Here is a 20,665-nt window from a genome sequence, read left to right as displayed (position 1 = left end):
GCCTGTGTCTGTGGTCCTGATCCCAGGACTGGGGTTGGGGTCACTGCCTCCATTTTCTGTGGGAGAGTTGATCTGGCTGGTTGGGGGTATGAGGTTGGGCGGCAGGGGAAGTAGCTTCCTAGGATAAAAGAAGGGGATCTAGCGAGGAGTGGTTGGTGCGGCTGGTGAGGAAAGGGGGGCTTCCCACACAGCCTTGTAGGCCCTGCCACTGGTGCAGGAGAGGGAAGGGGTCCTGCTCAACCATCCTGCGCTGCACTCTGGCCTGGAGGGGCCAGACTGGGCTCCTCCCAGCGGACCTTGGGCGCAGGCCCAGGTGTGGAGGAGAGACTTCGAATACGACTGCAGGCAGATCCCGCAGAGATGGGACCCCTCTGTCCTGAAGTCCAGAAGTACGGCAGATTCGCCCTGGCCAGAGATGGTGAGTGGGAGCGTTGTCCCGTAACCGAAAGGTTGCAGGTTTTATTCCTGGTCCAGGCACATATGGGAGACAACCAGTTGATGCTTCTGCCTTTCAAAAAGCAATGAAAGGATGTCCTCAGGTGAGGATAAAAAAAAAACGTAAGACACTTGGAGAGCTGGGTGTGCACTGGACAGTCTGTGCCCCGTGTTAAGGCACTGGACCAGGCCACTCAGCATGGGTGAGAGCGAAGGTTTCGCATAGCTCCCCAGCCCACAGTAGTGGACGTTCCTGTCTGTGCTGAGCCCCATAGCGGGACGAGACACCTGCAGATCGGGGGGAAACTTAGCTTCATGTCTGAATAGCAGGAAGGAAGCCCTGACTTGGCCTGGTGTAGCTCAGTGGGTTGAACACTGGCCCGGGAACCTAAAGGTCGTGGGTCTGATTCTCTGTTAGGGCACGTGCCAGGGTTTCAGGCCATGTCCTCCCCACCTGGGAGTGTGTGAGGCAACCAGCCAATCATCTCACTCCTTCCCCATCTCTAACAACAGAATCTTTTGAAAGAGCCTGGGAGGCTAACCCACAAGCTTCCTTGGGCACCCCAGAGCGAAGATCAGGTAATCCTTCTGACTCAGTATCCGGGTTAGGGTCCTGCACCCTCAGCTCAGCCCAGCAGCATCTGCAGTCCGGGAGGAGCCTTCTGGGTTGTATCAAGTAAAGAATGAAGGTCAGGACTGTCGGGTGAGGCCATGGGGGTCCACAGAGGCCCCAGGTGGAGCTCACCATTAATTGGTCCCTGGAAACTGCCCCTGCTTTGGTTGGCACCATGCTGTGCAAATGCCAATGCTGCTGCAGAGGACCTGGCGAGCCTGCCCGGACCACCTGCTAGAGGACAGGTAGGAGTCCAGGAAAAAGGTGGGGCCAGTGCTGTGGTGAGAGGACTGGGGGGTGGGTGGGTAAGATGTGTTGCCCCCCAGGTGGTCAGAGGAGCAGGAACCTGCCCCACAGGGAACAGGTAGGGGGTTATGGACATCCGTGGGAAATCTGGGGTATTGGTGAACTTTTTTTTAAGGTTTTATTTTTGGCCCTGGCTGGTGTGGCTCAGTGGATTGAGTACCAGCCTGTGAACGGAAAAGTTGCCAGTTCCATTCCCAGTCAGGACACACACCTGGGTCGTGGGCTGGGTCCCCAGTGAGGATATGTATGAGGCAACTGATCAATGGATCTCTTGCACATTAATGTTTCTGTCTCTCTGTCCCTCCCTTCCCCTCTTAAAATAAAATTTTGTTTTTAGAGGGAAAGTGGGGGGAGAGGCAAAGAAATATTGGTGAACCTTTATCTCATTGTGTTGCTCCATTACCAGGGGGCACACGGACCTGGGAGCCCAACCAGAGGACGCCTGTGAGAGCAAAGGCACTGACCAAACATGTCAGAGCTCTCGGGGTCTCGGGCATTTTTGCCACCCGAATTAATGTCTCGGTGACCCCAGGAGGCATGGGCGGGGCAATGCAGCAGAAACAGCAAAAGCTGCCCCTGGGATTTTGGTCCCAACTGTGGGAGGGGGTGGAGACCAGGTACACCCGAAAGGAGCAGCCAGAGTAGGGCCTGCCATCCAGGGTGGGCGGGGCCCCGTGACTGGCCGGCTCTGACTCCCGCCCCCACTGAGGGTCCTGCCCACCTGTGGCAGAGGAGCACTGTCTCTAGAGATGCCAGGCCACCAGGCCCTTTGCCACAGCCTTGAAGAGCTGGTGTCCCTGCCTCGGGCCCTGTGGTCTGCGAGGGAACTCTTATGCCAGTGGCTCAGGCCAGGGCAGCCCACCCACCCGGGTGGCAGTTGGCATTGAACCATCCATTGCCGGATACTCCCTGGGTGGGAACAGGAGCAAATCGCAGTGGCCAATGGGCTGGTTAGGAAAGGGCTAACTTGGTGGCTTGGCCATGGTAATGGGGCACGAGGCTCTTTTGTCCCTGGGACCAGGATCATTTACTGGAATCTGCCACAGCCCATTCTCCCTGTTGGGGCAGTTCACAGCCCTGGCTGGGGAGGTACTGCTCAGTCCCGAGTGGGGCCCTGTCACCCTAATGCAGTTGCGACCTGTGGGGACACTGAGGACTGGCACACGCACCGCTGAAAGAGGAAGGAGGGCCTGGTCCGGCGTGCCCCCCGCCCCCCCGCCCCAGGCACCTTAGGACGGAGCATCGCCTCTCCTCACATGTGTGTGCCATGCAGCCTGGCCAGGCCCCTGGGGCCACGTCTCCCGGGCCCTATAAACAGGCCTTTCTGACCCAAGGCCCCCACATCCTCAGGGGTGTTGTTACAGGGAGGCCCCCGTGCTGCACCCAAACCAACCACTGGGTCTTATACCAGGTGAGTCTGCTGACACCTCTCCTCGGTCAGCAGGAGGGAAATCTCAAGCAAACACCCCAAGGGACCCAACCCCAGCCCAGGTGGCCTGTTAGTGCACTGGTTCGGGTCCTGGGGAGTATGGCGGGAAAAGCTGTGACCGATACGTGGATGGCTTCCATTAGTCAGCCATTCTCTTCTGCGCATCTGTCTTGTTGCTGTGGCCTCAGTGTCTCCTGTGCGGCCAGTTGATGACTACATGAGCTACCTCCCTGTGACTGAAGCCCCTGGCTGACCACTGAGGCATCTGGGGCATGTGAAACTTAAGAGCCAGTGCAGGGGCTGGAGTGTGGAGACCATTGCATGACGCGACCGCCACAGACCTGCAAGCTAGATCCAGGCTGGAACATCCCCCAGGCCCAGTGGGCATGGGATCCCTGACCTCGTGCCGAGACAGAACAGGCATGGTGGCCCTTGTGGCCGGATGCAGACACGGCTGGGTGGGGCAGGACGGGTGTGTTGAGTTGAAGGTCACAGCAGCCCAGGGTGGGCGGTGGTGCCTGGAGCCACGGGGACAGTAACAGCATGTCCCCAGAGGAAGGAGCGTCCCTGTGCCATGAATGTCCCTGCTGTCAGTACTTCAGCGGCCCCTGTCCACACACAGACTTTATTGTTGGTCGGGGACATTGGTCAGGGTGGAGGTGCCAGGGCCAGAGGCCGGGAGCATGGGCTCAGCCTTCGCTGGCCAGGGCGGGCACGCTGGCCAGGGCAGGCAGCAGCCGCATGTATATGTCCACCCCACGGAGGAACACGGCCTCGTGCAGCCGCTCGTCATGGTCGTGCAGCAGCACAGGTGTGCGGTTCATGGGGGAGAAGCCCAGAGCCGGGACCCCTGCCTGCAGGATGAGGAGGAGCTGTTAGGGGGAGGGCCGGCGCCCAGGACCACCCACTGCCCGGTGCACCACGGTGCACCGCATACAGCTCACCGCACGGAGATAGCGGCTGTCGGTGGCGGCAGGGAAGATCTCTGGCTCCAGAGTGAGGTTCCTGCAGGGGACAGAGCCTGGTGAACCGGGGGAGGGAGGATCAAGGCAGGACTGGGGGCAACAGAAGGCGGAAGGAGGCAGCTGGGGGAGAGAGGGAATGGGGAGAGGAGGGCGGACCCGTGCGCTCACATGTCCTTGCAGACCCCGCTAAATGCTGCCCACCAGGGGTCTGAGTCATCAGTAGATGTCACTCGGGGCTCCGTCCACTTCTGGGGGAGGCGAAGGATGGCAGGATCAGGACAGGGCACGCGTCCACCACTGCCCCAGCACACACCTCCCTGGAGGGCCAGCTGGCCAACCCGGCCACAGGCAGGCCCTCCGCCTGCTCCCTCCCTATCCACCCTTCCCCGCCCAGCCCAAGAGCCCTTCCTTCAGATGGCCCTCCCTCCCCAACATCTCAGGCCATTCAAGTGCTCCAGTTACAGGTCTCAGGGCACGCGGCCCCACCCCCTCCTGGACCCCGTGTTTCTACTTCCATAAAAACACTTCTCTGTGGGGCCTTGGCTCATGTCTCCCCCCACGATGCGAGGACCAAGACTCCCTCGCTGCGTGTCCTCTGACTCCCTACAGCATTCCCCAGCGCCAGCAGCGGCCTCCACAGCCAGTGCTTGTGGGTGAAGAGCAGGCACCCCTCAGAGCCAGGACAGTGCCAGGACACTGCTGCGTGCAGGAACACCCAACACACTCCCTCCCCAGAAACACTGCCCACGAGAGGGCGGCACCTGAAGGAACTCCAAGGTGACTCCCTGGCCAGCTGCCTGGCACCAGCCTCGCAGCTGCTCCTCGAAAGCCTACAAGCAGTAGGAGATCAGTTGGCCCCTGAGGCCTCCCTGAGCCTCCAGGGCAGGATTGAGGACCCGGGCTCCCTCCTCAAAACCCGGGTGGAGGCGGCACCTTCAGGTCCACGTCCGGTGCCACTCGGAAGTCAAAACCGGCGCTCATGGTGGCAGGGACCACATTAAAGGCCACACCGCCCTCTAGCTTAGTCAGGTTCACGGAGGTCACAGCCCCCAGCTTCAGGTCGGGGTTTGACTGCAGCCTGCAGTGGGGGGACAGGGATGGGACAGCAAGGGGACAACAGACAAAAACAGGCTCCAGGACATACCTCGAGTCTGGCACAGCCTCCCAGCGCCCACCCTTCCTGGCCTGCCTCACCTCTGCCTCTCCTTCTCCCGGAACGCCAGAACGGAGCTCACGACCTTGTGCTAGGAAAGCGAGGGGTTACGTGTGGGAGAGACCCCAGGACAGAGCCTCGGGAACTCCTGAACCCCCGCCCTGGGAGCCACCCACCAGCTTCTCGGCAGCTGTGTCCTCAATGAATCTCGAGCTGTGGCCAGGCTTCCCAGTGCTTGTGACCCGCACCCCTGGGTGATTCAGGGAAGGGGGTGACTTCAGCATGGGAGATGCCGGGAAGGCACTCAGTCCCGGGTGGGTCTGTCCCGCATTCCAAGCTCCTCTGGCAGGGCTCTGTCCTTGCAGAGCACACGGGGCGGGGCTTGTCCCTGCCCCCAGAAGCTCGGGAGTGGGAGGCCCAGGCAGGAAAGGGCCAGGAGGCAGAGGCCCTGTGCTCCCCCCTGGCCTAGTCTCCCATCTGCACAGGGACCCCTCCCTCCAAGCCATACTCACACCAGGGGCTCCGCTCACTGTAGAAAACAGTGAAGGCATCAGTGGGGTTGGCCAGGCCTGAGGAGGAGGCAGGAGGGGGGTTCAGGGGGTGAAATGGCCCAGCCCCCACTGCAGCCTCCTTAGCTCCTGCTGGCCGCTCAGCAGCCTGCCATCCTGCTCACCCTCATCCAGGGCGAAGCCAGCCCTCAGGGCCTTGAACTCGGGCCGCTGTATGAACAGCTGCATGCCTTGGTGACCCCCGGTCTCCTCATCTGTAAAAGTAGCAGGGACGTGAGATGAGGAAGCCATTCCCCCAACACACCTTCCCTCTCCCTGGAGGTGCCTGGCCCTGAGCCACTCCTACCTGGCACGAAGGTCATGTGGATGGTTCTGGGGAAGTGGTGGCCCTCAGCCTTCAGCCTCCTCACAGCCTCCAGGTACCTGAGGGGCGGTGAGAGGGTGTAAGCCAGGTGCTGAGGGAGCCACCAGGAGCTTGGGCCAGCAGGCTGTAGGCCCTGGGCCCTGCTCTGCCAAAGCCTGGCAGGGGACACAGGGAGGTCTCTGTTCCTGTCTCCCAATTACTGCCCAACGTCAGAGGTCAAGACGTTGCCCCGCCTTGAGGTTCTCTAATCACAGCCCTGGTTCTGGGTCATCCTGATGGGCCAGGGGGACACTCACTGGATGCTGACACACTTCATGTCCTGGGCACCCCGGGCATAGATGTAGCCATCAGCATCCTTGAAGGCCTCGAAGGGGTCATGACTCCAGAACTCCTGGGGGCGGGGGTGGGAAGAGCGCCCCAAGCCCTAGTTCAGTCATCACTCCTCTGTGCTCAGCTGCGGCCCTGCCCGAGGAGCCCACTGTAAAGCTGCCACAGGGTTGTGGAGGGGACAGAAGAGGGCCGGAGAGGGTGGCAGATGGCCACCCCCATCGCTGTGTCCCACCCTGGGCAGGAAACAGCTGTGGGCAATGGTTGCTCATATGCAGTGATGCCGAGTGAGGTGAAGTGTCAATGCCAGGGCCGCCGGGGGTCCCCGAGGTCAAATGGGGGCCCGGCTCGTCTTTGTCCCCTGCACCTCATCCCACCCCACCTCCTGGCACGCACACCTTGAAGACAGGCACCACGTCCGTGTGAGAGTTGAGCAACACGGAGGAAAGCTTGGGGTTGGTGCCTGGCCAGCTCAGCACGGTCACCACAAGGCCAGGTGCCACCTGGAGAGGGGCAGGCGGGAGGCTCAGTGCAGGGCAACGAGGAGCACCAGGGCTGTCCCCCCACCCCCACACAGGGCCCCAGGCTCACCTCCACTTTCTGACAGCCCAGGCCCAGCTGGCGGCCTCTCTCCTCAAGGAAGGCCACGGCAGCCCCTGTGGACATGGGGTGTCTTGGGGCTGCTGCTGCCTTCCCAGGATGCCCCCTGGCCCAGGCAGAGCACAGGGGCACATCCGGAGCGGGGGGCAGATTCCAAAATGGGCTTCTGCCTCCTCAACACAGTCCCACATCCCTCAGAGACAACTGTGTTTCTGCTCCCAGGGAAGCAGGTATTTTTGGCCAATCAGTGATTCTCCGTGGAAGGCCACGTGGGAAGTCCAGGGTTGGAAGCTGGTGTTATTGTGGCCTTTAAACACTGGAAACTAGTGCAGTCAGGAGAGTCACCCAGCACCTCCCAGATGGAAAATCACAACAGGAATTTTGACCCATGCTCATGGATTTCCAGACACTGAGCTTGACTCCCTGAAGGCTCCTGCCTTTGTCCAGCCTTCCCGAGGCTTCTTCTTCTAAGTGGTGCCCCAGTCTCCCCTCCCCCATCCTCAAGCCAAGCGAGGGAGAGGAAGTTGTTCCTTAACTAGCCACCAGGAGTAACTTGGAAGAACAGCCTTGACAGGAAAGGACCCTTCTCAGCCTGGATGGGCTTGTGAGCAGCCTGCAGACTCAGCGAAGGACTCGAGAGGTTGAGGCACCGCTTAGGCACCGCTTAGGGCAGCAGAGCGGGGCTCAGCCGGGTGACAGGAGTCGGATCCCGGTTTAAAGCACAGTCCCCGCTCCTGCTGCCCCCCCCCCGCCCCCCAAACACAGACCCCGGAACTCCCGCGTTCTCACCATAGTCAGGCTTGGGCTGGACGGTGCGGATGCGCAGGTACCGACGGAAGAGTGTCACGGATGGGTGCTCATCTTCGCGACCCTCACTGGCCATGGCGCTGTGCGTGGGGAGCTGCGGGCAAAGCGAGTGGTTGCCTTACCCTCCCAGCTGCTGGACACGCCACCTGCACACGCCCCGTCCCCAGGGTGGTTCCTCACACGCCCCACTGGGAGCGGACACCCTGTTTCGGAGCCCCAATTGTTTCAGGTGCTATGCTGGTCACTTTGAACACACTTCCTTATTTCAGCCCCCAAAGAGCCCCGTGATGTTGCGCCTCTGAAAGCCTCCTCGACAGAGGAGAGCGCCGAAGCTCAGAGAGGCGCAGGGAGAGCAGAGAGTAGCAGAGGCAGGTTTGAACCCAGACGTTGACTCCCGCCGCCTCCTCAAAATATTTCTCCCCTGTTGCTCGGATTTCATGCCAGGGAGACCCAGATCCCCCCGACTCCTCTCCTAGGTCCCCCACCTCGCTCTCCTCTCAGCGCCTTCCTGAAACTGTGGCCCGGACTCAGGGTCCTGCGAGGTCCCAGCCTCAGATCGCTCCCAGCTCAGCACGTGGCTGGACCGGAATCGCGGGGCGGAACCGAAAACTGCAAGTTCTGGGGTCTCCTCCCGCCCCTGGTTCCAGTCTCCACCCCGTAACCCCAGGCTCGGACCTGGACCCCGCCTAGGAGTCGCTGCCTCCGCCGCGGCGGCCTACGAGATCCCGGCTGGCCGGGCTTCTATAGGCCCCCGCCCCTGGGTCCGGAGCTCCCGATGGCCCCGCCCCCAGAGGGCGTTACCTCCTGCAGCCTCCGGATTGGACCGGAAAGGAGGGGGCGGGTACCGACGCAGCAGCTGGGTTATTCCGGCGCCGGCGCTGGCCGGGTCTGCCCTCTCCCCAACCCTGATGGCTCAGTTCCCTAGGTGCAGAGGGAACTGGTTAATTTGTCCCTCTTCCTGTGAGCTCCAGGAGACTGGCCCGCCTACCCGCCGGAGTCTGTCCCCTCCAGGGCAACGAACAAACGCCGGACTACGTGCAAGGAATGAAGAATACAGGGACGCGCTGGAGCACGGTGACCTCAAGGTGATCGGGGAAACCAGCCGCAGTGAAGGCCGATCCAACAGTGTATATCAGTGGGTATGACCACGTTTCTGACAATACAAGTGTGAGAGGGTGGTTGGGTGTGACAGCCTCTGTGTGACAAAGGATGTCACGGCGAGAGGATGTCATCGCGATGCTGTATGATAGTGTAAGGTGCCAGGAAACTTACCAACCAGGTGGCACACGTGACTGCCTCGGGCCAGGCTCCCTGGGTCTTCTGCAACCACCAGAGAGCGAGGCTAAAGACACAGGTGTCTCAATGACCACCCACAGGTAGCACGCAGTTGTAGCTGCTCACTAATGCGCTCGGCTGCCCTTTGTACTCTCAGCCAGTTCTGCCCCCTGCTCCAGGGGCTGAGTCAGCTTGGGAGGGGCAGGATTAAAGACTTGAACCTCCGGGCTCAGAGGAGGCCAGCTGGGAGGGTGCGGTAGGGGTCCATCCCAACCCTCCTGGGGTTTAAGTGTGGGCTGCAGACCCTCACATACCCAGGGACAAGCAGGCTCGGTGATTCAGCAGTAACGCCATGTTAATTGTTAAACCACACTCTCCCCACCTCTGCACATCCTGCTCCCTTGGGCCACAGACCCTGCATATCGGATGAGCTCAGCTCACTTCCCGGCCCCTGATGGCCCACCAACCCCAGCAGTCATGCAGCAGGAGGAATACCACCCGCCTCTGGCACCGAGTGGCCAAGAGCTCCACACACAGACTCATCCAGTCCTAAAGCCACCTTCTGAGCTAGGTGTTACTGTTGATGGGGGAACTCAGAGGTAAAGATTTTGGCCTTAGCTGTAGTTGATAGGCTTAAGAACATGTGGGAAGCTGTATTACAGAAACTGGAATGACTCCAAGCAATTCAGGAGGGAATTGTTGATCAGCAGATAAAGAATTCCTAGGGAAATCGCTGCAGGACTGCAACTCTTATCCCATTAATCTTTTTTTCCAAACTTTTTTCTTCTTATGAAAAGGTTGGCTTCTTATGAACAGCTTCCTGAAAGATGGTTTTTGAGGGTACATAACCTGCTGTCTTCTCGGGTCACGGCGTCTGAATAAAGTGCCTGTAAAGATTTGATCCCTGTCTCTGCTTATGGGTTCTGATCGTGACAGGCAGCGTGAACGCCGATTTTTCTGGTTTCACTATCTTGTTCATTTTACAGATGAGAAAACCGAGTCACGGAGTAGGGAGGGCAGCCAGGAAACAGCCCATGTTTGTGGCCTTCCCTGGCTGCTGGAGCCTTCCCCCAGCTCCCTGCCCGGAGGCAGTCCCACATTTGCCTCCCATTCCCTCTGGGCCCTCTCCCACCGCAGCAGCACCAGGAAACAAGATCTGTCACTCCTTGGGCATGACAAACTCGCTTTTATTTATTGTACCTGTAAGATGAAATGAGAGGTCCTGCCTGGGCCGGGCTCTCTGGTCCCAGGGGCTTCCTCCCTGGTGAGGGACTGGTCTAGATCCTCCAAGCTAAGTGGGTGAGCTCAAGCCAGGTGGTCCAGGAAGGCAAGGAGGACAAGGTGGAAGTCTTTTGGCTTGTGGAGGTAGCAGGCATGGCCTGCATCATGCAGCTTCACCACAGAGTGGTTGGGCAGGTGGCGGAGCTGCCGCAGTGACTCCCGGGCCAGGACGCGGTCCAGTTCCCCATACAGGATGAGAGTCGGGGTCTGCAGGGCAAGGTGAGGGGCTGTGAGCCTGGGGGAACCAGCCCTCAAGCCATCTCCTTAGGGAATCTTCCCCAAACACCCATCTTTTCCATCCAGATCAGGGATGGGGCCATGTGTCCTCCAAGTGGGGCCTGAGTCCTTTACTCCATATGACAGGGAGCTAGGACCTTTGGAGACCCTCCTCCCAGTACCTTCACAGCCCAGAATTGTTCCTGGGTATAGTTCTGCGTGGAGGCAGGTGCGATGGGAACGAATCCCTGCAGCTGACGGTGGTCTCGCATCAGGAAGGGCAGGGCATAGCGGCCGCTCAGCGAGGGGCTCACCAGCACGGCATTCTGCACCTCCAGGTCCCGCAGCACACGCTTCAGCAGCTCCGCCCGCCCCGCCTCTGTGCTGGCCTCCTTTGAAGGTGCTGAGTTCCCAAAACCTGGGAGCAGCGGGAGGCACCAGCTGAGGGGGGCTGGGAAGGAACTCAGGACTTCTGCCCGCCGCCATGGGGGAACCGGGTGGGGAGCAGTGGAACATGGCACATGCTACTTTGAATTTTTTTTGTGATATAATAGGCCTGCCAGAAAAACATCTTTCATTTATCATATTGGCAAAACGAAAAAAGACTGATAACATGCAGAATTGGGGAAGATGTGGGGATATGGGCACTTCCATACACGGCTGACAGGAGGGTAAATCCATACAGCGGTTTTGGAGGGTAAGGTAATAATTGTCAGAATGTAAAAGATGAGTGTCCTTTAACCCATCAATCGTCCTCGGCAGCTACCCTACAGAAGTGATTGCCCATAGGCTCAAAGGAGCACATCCAAAGATGTTTCAGCTTCCATCCCCAAGCTTCAACTGGCCCCCCGGACTCCAAGTCGACCTCCATATCCACCAGCAGAGAGATGGCCAGACAGGCCCTCCGTCCCTCTAAGGGCACGCACAGCAGACAGGAGGGCCACAGCGTCTGGCATGATCCACAGACATGGTACAGGGGAGGGGCCTGAGCTGCAGGTTGACCCACGAAGCAGGCAGGGCACCACTCATGTTCACAGCCCCATCACACCCTCCTGCGTGTTCTCTGTACCGCTAAGTACACAAACGTCCCAAGAGGCTCTGGCTGCCGGGAACTGCTGAGGTGAGAGGGGGAGCAAAACGTGGCTCAAGTCGCTGAGGGTGTCACTCTAGTTTGATTTTTTTAATGGTGAAAGTGATAACATAAATCATTAGAGAGCTAAAATGCCCACACGCTCCAGGTTTTCATAAAAAAAAGATGGTGAGCTCCCCCATGCAACCTGGGGAGGCCAGGCAGGTTTTGCTCCACGACATGCAAGAGTCCACACAGATTTACAAGGTGAAAAGAGAGACACAGACCTTTCGCGTAGCCACCTTGTACTGCGACCTGCCACTGCTCGTCCAGACTCAGGTCCAGATGCCCCCGGCCACATCTTAGGGCTTTCCTGCCCTGCTAAAACCCCCTCTGGGAAGCTGCCCCCTGGGACTTGCTGCACCCTACCTCCCCAGACCCCGGGGTGGGGACTCTTACCTGGGAGGTCAAGGGCCACAGCCCGGTAGCCCCTCTGCGCCAGCAGCTGCAGCGTGCCCAGCTGCTCCCACGTGTGGGAGTTAAAGGCTTTTCCGTGGAGCAGCACCACCTCTGCCCTGGGGGCGCACAAGGCGGGGCGGGTCCTGCAGGTCTGGTGGTGGCCCGCTATCTTTCTAGGCCCCCACTGCCCTCCCAGGCCCTGGGAACCCCACGTTGAGCTGGGGTCCCACACAGGCAATCCCTCGGGCCTGGGCCTTCCACTGGACGCTGAGGTCGGCACCCACCTGCGTGCCCGGTGGAGTGGGAGCACCTCTCGGTAAAAGATCGGGGAGTTGCCAGGAGTGAGACCAGCCAGGATGGTGACATTGGGGTTTCCCCAGAGCCAGGAGGTCTGCTCTGGGGGGCCCGGCAGCCCCATGTACAGCAGCAGCATGAGCAGCAGGCCCAGGCCCAGCAGGGCTGTCTGGGGCCAGCTCATGGAGGTCGGCACCACAGCCTGGGGGCAGGAGAGGGAGAAGGGGCTGGGGTGGAGGCTCTACAAGGCCCCGGGGCCCCATCCCCAAACCCCACCCAGAAGGCCCCAGCAGAGGACAAGCTTGGCCTTTACCCTTTGCCCTGCTCCAGGCAAGGGCCTGAGGGTTCACATGCAACTACTCCACACGCCAGGGCAACGGTTCAGGCACCCAGCTACGCGAGGAGCATCTGAAATGCCCCCCGGCACCCAGCACACCCAGTAACCACGACTATTATTGTGCCGGCCAAGACCACTTCCATTCATTGAGTCCTCAGATGGCCAGGCCCCGTGCTTGGCCTGTCCCATATGAGGGCCCGTGACTCCACACAGGACCACAGGGGAACAGGTATGATTACAGGTCTGTTACACGTGAGGGGACTGAGGCTCAGAGAGGTAGACTCCTGCTCAAAGTGCAAAGTGCTAGCAAGCCAGGGAACAGGGATTTGAACCCAGTGGGCTTCTAACCACTGGTTCACATCCAGTTTGCCAAGGAGAAAAGAGCGGGGCTGGGAGGCGACGGGTGAACCAGACCTTGCTGGCCGAACAGCAGGGAGGGTCGCCAGAGGTGGAAAGCTCAGTGTGAAGAGACGCCCAGGTGAGAGCATGTTTGAAAACGGTCCTTTTTATCACACTGTATACAATAATACGCAAATTAGAGTGTGTTTTACCATTGATGGGGACTTTCGATTCTCCAGCCCAGCTGATATTAGGTGGGAGGAGGGCGCATGGAGCATCCGTGGAGGAGGAGAAGTGGGGGGCACGCAGGTGGGGGGGTGCGGGCAGGAGAATGGCACACAGAACAGGAAGGGGCAGCCTGAAGCCTCCAGAGATGAATGCCACCCCCCACCCCCAGCTTCACGTCAAGTGGCCTGCTCCATGGACTCCTCCAGTCCAGGTTCTTTGCCAGCCCAGGGGACAGACCTCAGGGCCAGGACCCAGACAGGGGTGAGCCAGGGCTTTGAGACATTTGCTCTGCCACTTCCTGGCCATGAGTCTTCAACTTGTCAGTAAAACAAGGATAACCCTGAGGCTGCCCCTCCACGCTACACCCCCCTCCCCACCCTGTGGTGAGATTTCCCCCAAACAGTGGACTTGACCTGGGGCTGGCCTGTCATCATTTTTCAGGCCTAGGAGGAGCACCCCTGCTTGTTCCCAGATTCCAGTAAACACATCTTTATTGAGTGCCACCTGGGCATCAGCCCCAGCTAGGAACTGGGGACCAGATTCCAGCCCCACCCGCCTCTCGGGATATTTCCCAAATTCCCACTCCGGGCTCCCGGGGCCGCTGGTGACCCAGGAGCTGAGCCGGAGGAAGGCGCTTCTCCCTTCTTTCGGACCAGAACAGTCTCGGATGAGGCCTCCGTGGCGGTTGGCTTAAGTTCCCAGCAGAGGGGGCTTGGGCGCTGGCCCCTCCGGGTAGTGAGAACTAGGCCCCTTAGACACCTCTTTCGGTAGGGAGGGGCGGGAATTCGGCTGTTGCCTTGGCAACCCAGGAGGCTGGAGCACTAAACAACCTTACCCTGCCAGTAGCAGGCAACCTGGTCTAGCTAGGGGCTGGGGCTGGGGCTGGGGCTGAGGGTGGAGAGGTTCCAGCGTAGGTCTCTGCGCACGCGTCGACAATGACACGCGTGTGCACACAAACATCGAGTTTTGTCCTCACCCGCTTTTCTTTTGCACAAGCTATCCCTTGCACTTAGCATCCTCTTTGGCGCTGGCCTGTGCGAAATGGATCCCTTGAAATACACGCCCTCAAAATCATGCACAGTGTCAGGCATCAGGAAGGCAGGCAGGCAGCCACACACGGTTTCAAAATCACGTGCAGACCCTCAAATTTCAAGCACACCGTCATACACAACAATCCTAAAACTACCCACCCACACAAAAACACACACGTGCAGGCAGACGCAGATGCACACAGACCCTCAGAAATACACACATAGGCGCGCGGCTAGTACACATCGTCAAAATCGCATACACAGAAATATACACAGTAGACATACACAGGACAAGCGGGAGGACACCCTCCAACACATGGCATACAAAAACACTGTCACCCAGACCCCCAATAACACACGCAGACGCGCGCGTGCACAACACACACGGACACACGCACTCTCGCTGCCCCAACGTCTGCCCCTCCCGCAGGACTCTGCCCAAGGCGCCGGGACAAGGGGCGGAGCAAGGATGGCTCGTCCCCGGGCACCCTGCTGGCCTCCTCCCCGGGACACTCACCGGGCGGACTGAGATAACCCGGCCAGCGGGGCGGGCCCCGCCCACGCGGAACCAGCAGCCAAACAGCCCCGCGACCATGGCGCTGCCTCTCTGCGGACTCCGACCGGCACTAGGCGGCGGAGAGCGCGGTCACCGCGGCGCGCTTGCGCAGTTCCCAGTCGCAGGCCTTGCGCCTAGTGGCCCTGTTGGAGTGGGAGCTGGAGGCGGCTCCCCAAAGCCTGCAGACCCGGCCCCCCAGTCGATTTTTTAAATTGTTTTAGGCCTGACTGCCAGGGGAGAGCCACCCAGCTCTCCCCACCACAGCGTCTCCACCTTCGTTCAGTCTCTGGTCTGTAAAGTGGGGGTACGTATAAGGGTTGTCTTAGGGCTTAGGGACCCGCCAAGCCTGTGTCTGGCGGGGAGGCTTTGCCTTGTGGTATACAGATAGTATCGCTGCGCAGCTCGGCCCCAGTACTTCCCTGACCTGACAAATACACAAACGCACTCGGTCAGGGCCCAGGGTGGCCCGCGGGCTCCTTTGGCATCTCTTTGACACCTATCCTGTTGGGGGACATGTGACCGAAGTCTGCTCTGCCCCCAGGCTCAGGAACCTCGTGATGGCCCGGCCTGGCAGAGTCTGTGCAGAGTGTGCAGGAGGAGCGGCACGGCTCTCCTTTATTGGCACCCCGTTTGGTAGGCGACTTCACATCCGTTCTACAGGCGAGGATAAGGGCATTTGGCAGATGCCAATACCTGGCTTGGCACTGGCAGAACCTCATCCTCAAACCTGTGGGGGCCTCAACTGCATGCGTGGCGCACAGCTCTGGGCCTCGGCAGTCCAGCCTGCGGATGGGGGAGGAGAGGAGGGCGCAGCAGGGACGTGACTCCAAAGGAACCCTCCTCCTCAAGCCGCGCCTTGTACTCATGGGGCAGGTCGCTGAGGGTCTTGGGAAAGCACTCAGTCCAGTGCTTGGGGCACGTGGGGCTGACGGGCTTGGGGAAACTGAGGCCGCTGGGAGAAGAAAGATGGGCCTTGCAGCGGATTGTGGCCAAAAGAGGTCGCCCCAGAGCACGGCCTGGCCTTATCCCTCCTTCCCCGCCCCTCCCAGTCTCCCCACCCCGCGCCCCATTCGCCTCCAGGACTCGCCTGCCTCCAGTCTGCGCGAACCCTCGCAGCTCCCCAGGTATCTGCCCTGTGCCCCCGACCCTCTCCCCCTCTCCAGTTAGAACCCTCACCTACCCCTAGTTTCTCTTCTCACTCGGCTCCCCAGACCCCCCCCCCCGGGTACGCCCCCACCCCTGCCGCGTGAGCCCTACCAGGCCCTGCGAGACAGCACCGAGGTCCTCGGAGGGGACAGAGTGAGTCTTGGCGGTGCCTGTTGCCGCGCCCTCATTCGCGGCGTCAGAGCGCTAAGCACCCCGCGTCCCTTGCAGGCGGGAACTCCGAAGCCTTTCCCGGTTGAGCGCTCTGGTTTCCGCTTCCAGAAAACGGGTGTTTTACTCCAACCCCGAGCCCCTCCTGCCTGCGGTGCTAAACTAGGACCCGTAACAGTGCCTTTAAGAGCAAGGGGTTGATGAGCAAAATAATCAGCTACTTAATGTTGTTTGAACAGCTACTATACTTGGTACTAAGTGCTAGGCTGGCCGGGAGTGTTTCACACCGGCGGCCTCATTTAATGCTATCAACCAACATGAGCCAAGTACTATTGTATTCTCCCCATTTGCAGACAAGGATACCAATGAGAACAATAATCGTAACGGGAGCCTCCTGTATCGAGTTCTTGCTACACCCTGGCCTGCTAATTCCTTTTTGTTAAGGTTGTTCATTTTTGATGCAGGCTTTAATGTCCTGTATCTCAGATGAGAAAACTGAGGCCCGAGGCTGCACAATTAAGTGAGCAGCACGCCTTTGTGTCCCTCGCCCCAAAGCATGTTCCTGGAGGTCTGGGAGCCTCTGGGAGGCCTCCTCGCTGCTCCCCAGCCCACCCTCCCTGTGGCAGCCGACCTGCGGCTCATCGCCTGGCCTTGCACCCACCGTAGGTGCTGCACCGGCACGGCAGCAGCATGGCAGGCGTGGAGCAGCACGAAGGCACCTTCCAGGTGCAGGGCCAGAGCCTCTTCTTCCGGGAGGCCCGGCCGGGCAGCGGGCAGCCCGCCCGCTTCTCTGTGCTGCTGCTGCACGGGATCCGCTTCTCCTCCGAGACCTGGCAGAATCTGGGTACGCTGCTCAAGCTGGCTGAGGCTGGCTACCGGGCTGTGGCCATTGACCTGCCAGGTACGTTCTGGGCAGTCTTTTGGACAGGGGTGGTGGGGAGTTCCTTGGGGGCCCAGGGCTTGGGGCTGGGGTCTGTGTGGCTGGGCCACAGTGTGCACTGCAAGGACCCTCAAGCTTGTCTAGTCTTGACCCGGATGCGTTGACCCAGATCTCTAGTCCAGCTGTTGCCTGGGGCAGTGTCTCTGAGCTTGTGTTTCCTCATCTGTAATGGGAGATGGCCGCACTCCTGCCGGGGGCTGGGCTCTACAGTGTATGATGTATCACGGGGGTTATCTGGTCAGTGCCTGGCATAAAAATGGCTGCTCAGCCCGTTGGAGATGAGGTATTTTGACAGAGCCATAACCATAGGTTCTGTTGGAAACCCTGAAGTGTGAGGCTGAATGTCCTGGCAGCTTTGGGAACAGGGCAGGGCCTGGTGGATGGCTAAGCCACTAGCCATGATCCCAGGTAGAAAGCCCTAAACTGGGTTAGGGGAGGCAGGGGCAGCCCCAGATTGCCAGCCATAACCTGGATGGGCTGGCCCTAGTCCCTGGTGCCCAGTGTGGCAGGGACTGTGGCTGACCTGCTCTCCTCTCCGCTCCGGCTGAGGCTGGTACAGTTTCAGTGCCCAAGTGTGGGCCTCCGGGTCCCGAGGGAGCTTTAGCCTCTGAAAGCTCAGACCAGCTGAGCTTCAAGGCTAAAAAGTCTTGAGCTAAACTTCCCAGGGAAGGTTGGGATTTGCTAATTGGAGGGGAGGTGCCTGTGCAGAGCCAGCCCCTCAGCCACTGCTGTCAAGACACTTCCACTGCCATCCCTGGGACAGGTGCCCCTGAGCAGTTAATTTTCACAACAGTCTCGAATGGCAGATACTTCTTTTTCTCCCTTTAACAGATGGGGAAACTGAGCAGAGGAAAGGGCTGAGGAGACTTTCCCAAGGTCACATAGATAGTGAACGGAAAATTGGGACTTGGGTTCAGCTGTTTTGGGCTTCAGAGCCTGATTCTTCCCGGCACTCTGTACCGCTGGGGGGAGACAGGCACAGACCCGAGGGAAGTGGCTCATGCTTGAGGTCTCTGTCACAGCAGGGATATGACGGGTCTAGGCTGCTGTAGGAGTAAACTCAGGCATACTGCATGCTGCAGAACCTGGCACAGGGAGATTGACCTAGGAGGGCTTCCTGGAGGAAGGGACCCTCTCTATCTCGTTTTCCTACTCACGGCCCTTGTCTTATCTCTCCCACACCTAAATCCCTGCAGGTCTGGGGCGCTCCAAGGAAGCAGCAGCCCCTGCCGCTATCGGGGAGCTGGTCCCCAGCAGCTTCCTGGCAGCTGTGGTGGAGGCCTTGGACCTGGGCTCCCCAGTTGTAATCAGTCCGTCGCTGAGTGGCATGTACTCCCTGCCCTTCCTCACGGCCCCTGGCTCCCAGCTTCGGGGCTATGTACCAGTGGCCCCCATCTGCACTGAGAAAATCAGCACCGCTGACTACGCCAGTGTGCAGGTACCCCTGTGTGGGAGGATGAGATGCCCCTGCCAGGAGCAAGAGAGAGTCCCTCTTGGGGCCTTTCCTTACCTGGGGGTGGGGTCGCCAAGGGGTAGCTTCTGGGAGGAGTTGAATCACCACCCTCCACCCTTTTGATTACCTGGGCAGATTACCGCGCCAAGCCCTGCACTGAACTGTGTGCCGGGACAGACCAATCTACACCTCTGTCCCTTGGGAGTGGCCCCCCACCCCACTGAGCCAGCGTGTCTCTCCCCCTCATTTGGGGCGATCCCAGAGAGAGGCTGAGCAATGGGGAGGCTGGAGCTGGTGCGGCAGATCCCTGTTGATTCCACCTCCCTTTCTCTTCTCCAGACCTCAGCTCTTATTGTCTATGGAGACCAGGACCCCATGGGTCAGACCAGCTTCGAGCACCTGAAGCAGCTGCCCAACCACCGGGTGTTGGTCATGGAGGGGGCAGGGCACCCTTGTTACCTTGACAAACCAGAGGAGTGGCATACAGGGCTGCTGGATTTCCTGCAGGGCCTGGCATGAGGCCCAGGCATGAGGCCCAGCCCTGTGGTCAGGGGTGGGCTGCTTGCCTGTTTGGGGCTCTCTCCCTCCCCCCCTGCACACCCAACAGGTGTGTGTGTATGTGTGTCTGTCTAGGTGCTTGTCTTTTGGGGTCTGTCTGCCTTTTCCTCTTTCTCTTGCAGTGACACACTGAGGAGGTGAAATTAAGAGAAAAAATTCAGGAATCAAGGAACGGGACCTGGTGGTGGGTTAGTAACCTGTTTAGATGAACTTCTCCTAGGCTCTGCTCTCCTTCCGCTGCTCTGCCCAGTCCATCCCTCCCACCTCCTCCTTGGCTGCCCCACAGAGGACTCACAGCCCCTACCTAGCCTCTCAGGCCACAGATCCATACATGCCCACATGCATGCATACACATGTTCCCAAATATGACCCAACCACACAGGTACATGCACCTGACTGACATGCAGACTCAGGTGCAGCTTTGCATTGCATGCACAGACACCCGTGCATGTGTGTGTTTCCACACAGCGCTTGCACAGGCACGGGCGCCCTCCCAACCATGCAGCACCCCAATGCCTGGGAAAGTGGGGACCCCAGGGACTGGTCCTTGCAGGAGATCCTCTGCCGAGTTTAGGGCGAGGCCTGCCCTGAGCTCCACTCACCTACAGGTCGCAGCTGACTCCAGATCAGAAATGTCCCCCAAAGGAGAGGGCCACCCCTTTGACCCTCAGATTTTCCAGCGTTCCCCCTCATTCTGGGTGCTCCACCCTTCCCCAGGTTATCAGACCTGGGTCTTCACAGCCAAGCCTCTTTCCTGCTTCAGGGCTGGGGGAGGCGCAGAGGAAAGCGGAGGTCGGCGAAATAAAGTCATGCAATTAGACCCTCAGGCTCTTGCTGTCTCCAGAGCGTCGCCCCGCCCCTCCCCTCCCCTCCCCTCCCCTTCCCCCTGGGACCGCCACCACGGCCCCTCCCCCACCCTGGCTGGACCAGATGGTCCCCCTGCCCTTTGTCCACCAGGCCAGATGGAGGGGAAGGGAGATTGGATTCCCCTCCCCACCCCCACACACCCAGGTGCCAAGAGACTCAGCTGTGGGGGGAGGTGGAGGTCAGTGGGACCAGACTGAGCGGATTACAGAGGAGAGGGGGAGGTAGACTTGCTCGGGGCGGGGGCAGCGGCAGAGGGTGCTGTGGGGGAAGGAAGGGCCTTCGAATAACGAAGCCTCCACCTACTCTTACCTATTCCCCTCCGGAGTACTCAGCCGCGCGGCCTCCCTTGCGACCCTAGCTCCTAAAAGAATTCTGGGGGTGGCTTTGAGGGAGCCCTGGGCAGGGTGCCCGGCTCACACCGTTCTCAGGCCCCTCCTCCGGCTGGTCCGGAAACCTGTCCCGGGTGGACGAGGGCCGGGCCTCGCGGAAGCCGTGGGTGGCCGAGGGGTGCGGGTCTTGGTGGGCCGGAGCCCCACGCAGGGATAGATGGCGCGGAGCAGAAAAGCCAGGAACCTGAGCCAGCAGAGGGTGGGAGCCCGACTTCCCACGATCGGAGCTGGGGCCGGACAGCCTGAGGGCTGGCGGCAGGGCGGAGGCCGGGATGGGGGTGCAGGGGGCTCGGCAGAAGCGCCGGGCGAGAGGCCCAGCCGGAAGAAGGGACTCGGGAGCGGGCGCAGAGTGGGCGGTGTCGGAGGGCCGCGCTGCAGGCCCGACCTCCCCTCACCCCCGACTCCCAGGGGCCGGAGGGTCGCCCAGCCTTCTCGGACTCCGACGCCGCGCGAGGCGCACCCGCGCGCGCGCGGGGCGGGGCGGGCGGCTGCGGCACTGGGGCGACTGGGGCGGGCTCGCCGCGCTGTAATCGGATCCGGGGAAGGGGCGG

General features: G+C 60.2%; 3 protein-coding genes across 14 annotated transcripts; 1 reads left to right on the top strand and 2 right to left on the bottom strand.

Annotated features, from left to right (window-relative positions):
* Positions 1-3,392: 3,392 nt before the first annotated feature.
* Positions 3,393-8,894, bottom strand: ACY1 (aminoacylase 1). 5 transcript variants are annotated; one of them, XM_053669253.1, is made up of 15 exons: positions 8,781-8,894; positions 7,491-7,602; positions 6,693-6,757; positions 6,500-6,604; positions 6,071-6,165; positions 5,757-5,833; positions 5,575-5,664; positions 5,414-5,470; positions 5,078-5,151; positions 4,943-4,992; positions 4,682-4,826; positions 4,510-4,578; positions 3,917-3,996; positions 3,728-3,788; positions 3,393-3,637 (listed from the first exon to the last, which is right to left on the bottom strand). In XM_053669253.1, the coding sequence occupies exons 2-15, from the start codon at positions 7,582-7,584 to the stop codon at positions 3,473-3,475; spliced, it is 1,227 nt and encodes a 408-aa protein (XP_053525228.1). In that variant the 5' UTR covers positions 7,585-7,602; positions 8,781-8,894; the 3' UTR covers positions 3,393-3,472. The 5 variants fall into 5 exon arrangements, with proteins under 5 accessions (XP_053525228.1, XP_036984384.1, XP_036984383.1 ...); XM_037128489.2 differs by lacking the exon at positions 8,781-8,894 and adding an exon at positions 8,497-8,579; XM_037128488.2 differs by lacking the exon at positions 8,781-8,894 and adding an exon at positions 8,310-8,400.
* A 1,060-nt stretch (positions 8,895-9,954) lies between these two features.
* Positions 9,955-20,615, bottom strand: ABHD14A (abhydrolase domain containing 14A). Of its 6 annotated transcripts, XM_053669256.1 has the most exons (7): positions 15,851-15,971; positions 15,287-15,376; positions 12,854-12,953; positions 12,093-12,304; positions 11,809-11,924; positions 10,463-10,698; positions 9,955-10,271 (listed from the first exon to the last, which is right to left on the bottom strand). In XM_053669256.1, the coding sequence occupies exons 1-7, from the start codon at positions 15,925-15,927 to the stop codon at positions 10,089-10,091; spliced, it is 1,014 nt and encodes a 337-aa protein (XP_053525231.1). In that variant the 5' UTR covers positions 15,928-15,971; the 3' UTR covers positions 9,955-10,088. The 6 variants fall into 6 exon arrangements, with proteins under 6 accessions (XP_053525231.1, XP_053525232.1, XP_053525233.1 ...); XM_053669257.1 differs by lacking the exon at positions 15,287-15,376 and having other exon boundaries at positions 15,851-15,969; XM_053669258.1 differs by lacking the exons at positions 15,287-15,376; positions 15,851-15,971 and adding an exon at positions 14,555-14,635.
* Positions 14,705-19,678, top strand: ABHD14B (abhydrolase domain containing 14B). 3 transcript variants are annotated; one of them, XM_037128494.2, is made up of 5 exons: positions 14,707-14,897; positions 15,643-15,717; positions 16,574-16,808; positions 18,044-18,285; positions 18,640-19,678. In XM_037128494.2, the coding sequence occupies exons 3-5, from the start codon at positions 16,598-16,600 to the stop codon at positions 18,817-18,819; spliced, it is 633 nt and encodes a 210-aa protein (XP_036984389.1). In that variant the 5' UTR covers positions 14,707-14,897; positions 15,643-15,717; positions 16,574-16,597; the 3' UTR covers positions 18,820-19,678. The 3 variants fall into 3 exon arrangements, with proteins under 3 accessions (XP_053525236.1, XP_036984389.1, XP_053525235.1); XM_053669261.1 differs by lacking the exon at positions 15,643-15,717 and having other exon boundaries at positions 14,705-14,897; XM_053669260.1 differs by lacking the exon at positions 14,707-14,897 and having other exon boundaries at positions 15,550-15,717.
* Positions 20,616-20,665: the final 50 nt, after the last annotated feature.

This window comes from Artibeus jamaicensis, unplaced genomic scaffold (genome assembly GCF_021234435.1).
Source record: "Artibeus jamaicensis isolate MK-2021 breed Jamaican fruit bat unplaced genomic scaffold, CSHL_Jam_final contig_519, whole genome shotgun sequence".
NCBI lineage: Eukaryota > Metazoa > Chordata > Mammalia > Chiroptera > Phyllostomidae > Artibeus > Artibeus jamaicensis.
Note: the sequence above shows the minus strand (reverse complement) of the source record. Positions and strands in the feature narration are given on the sequence as shown.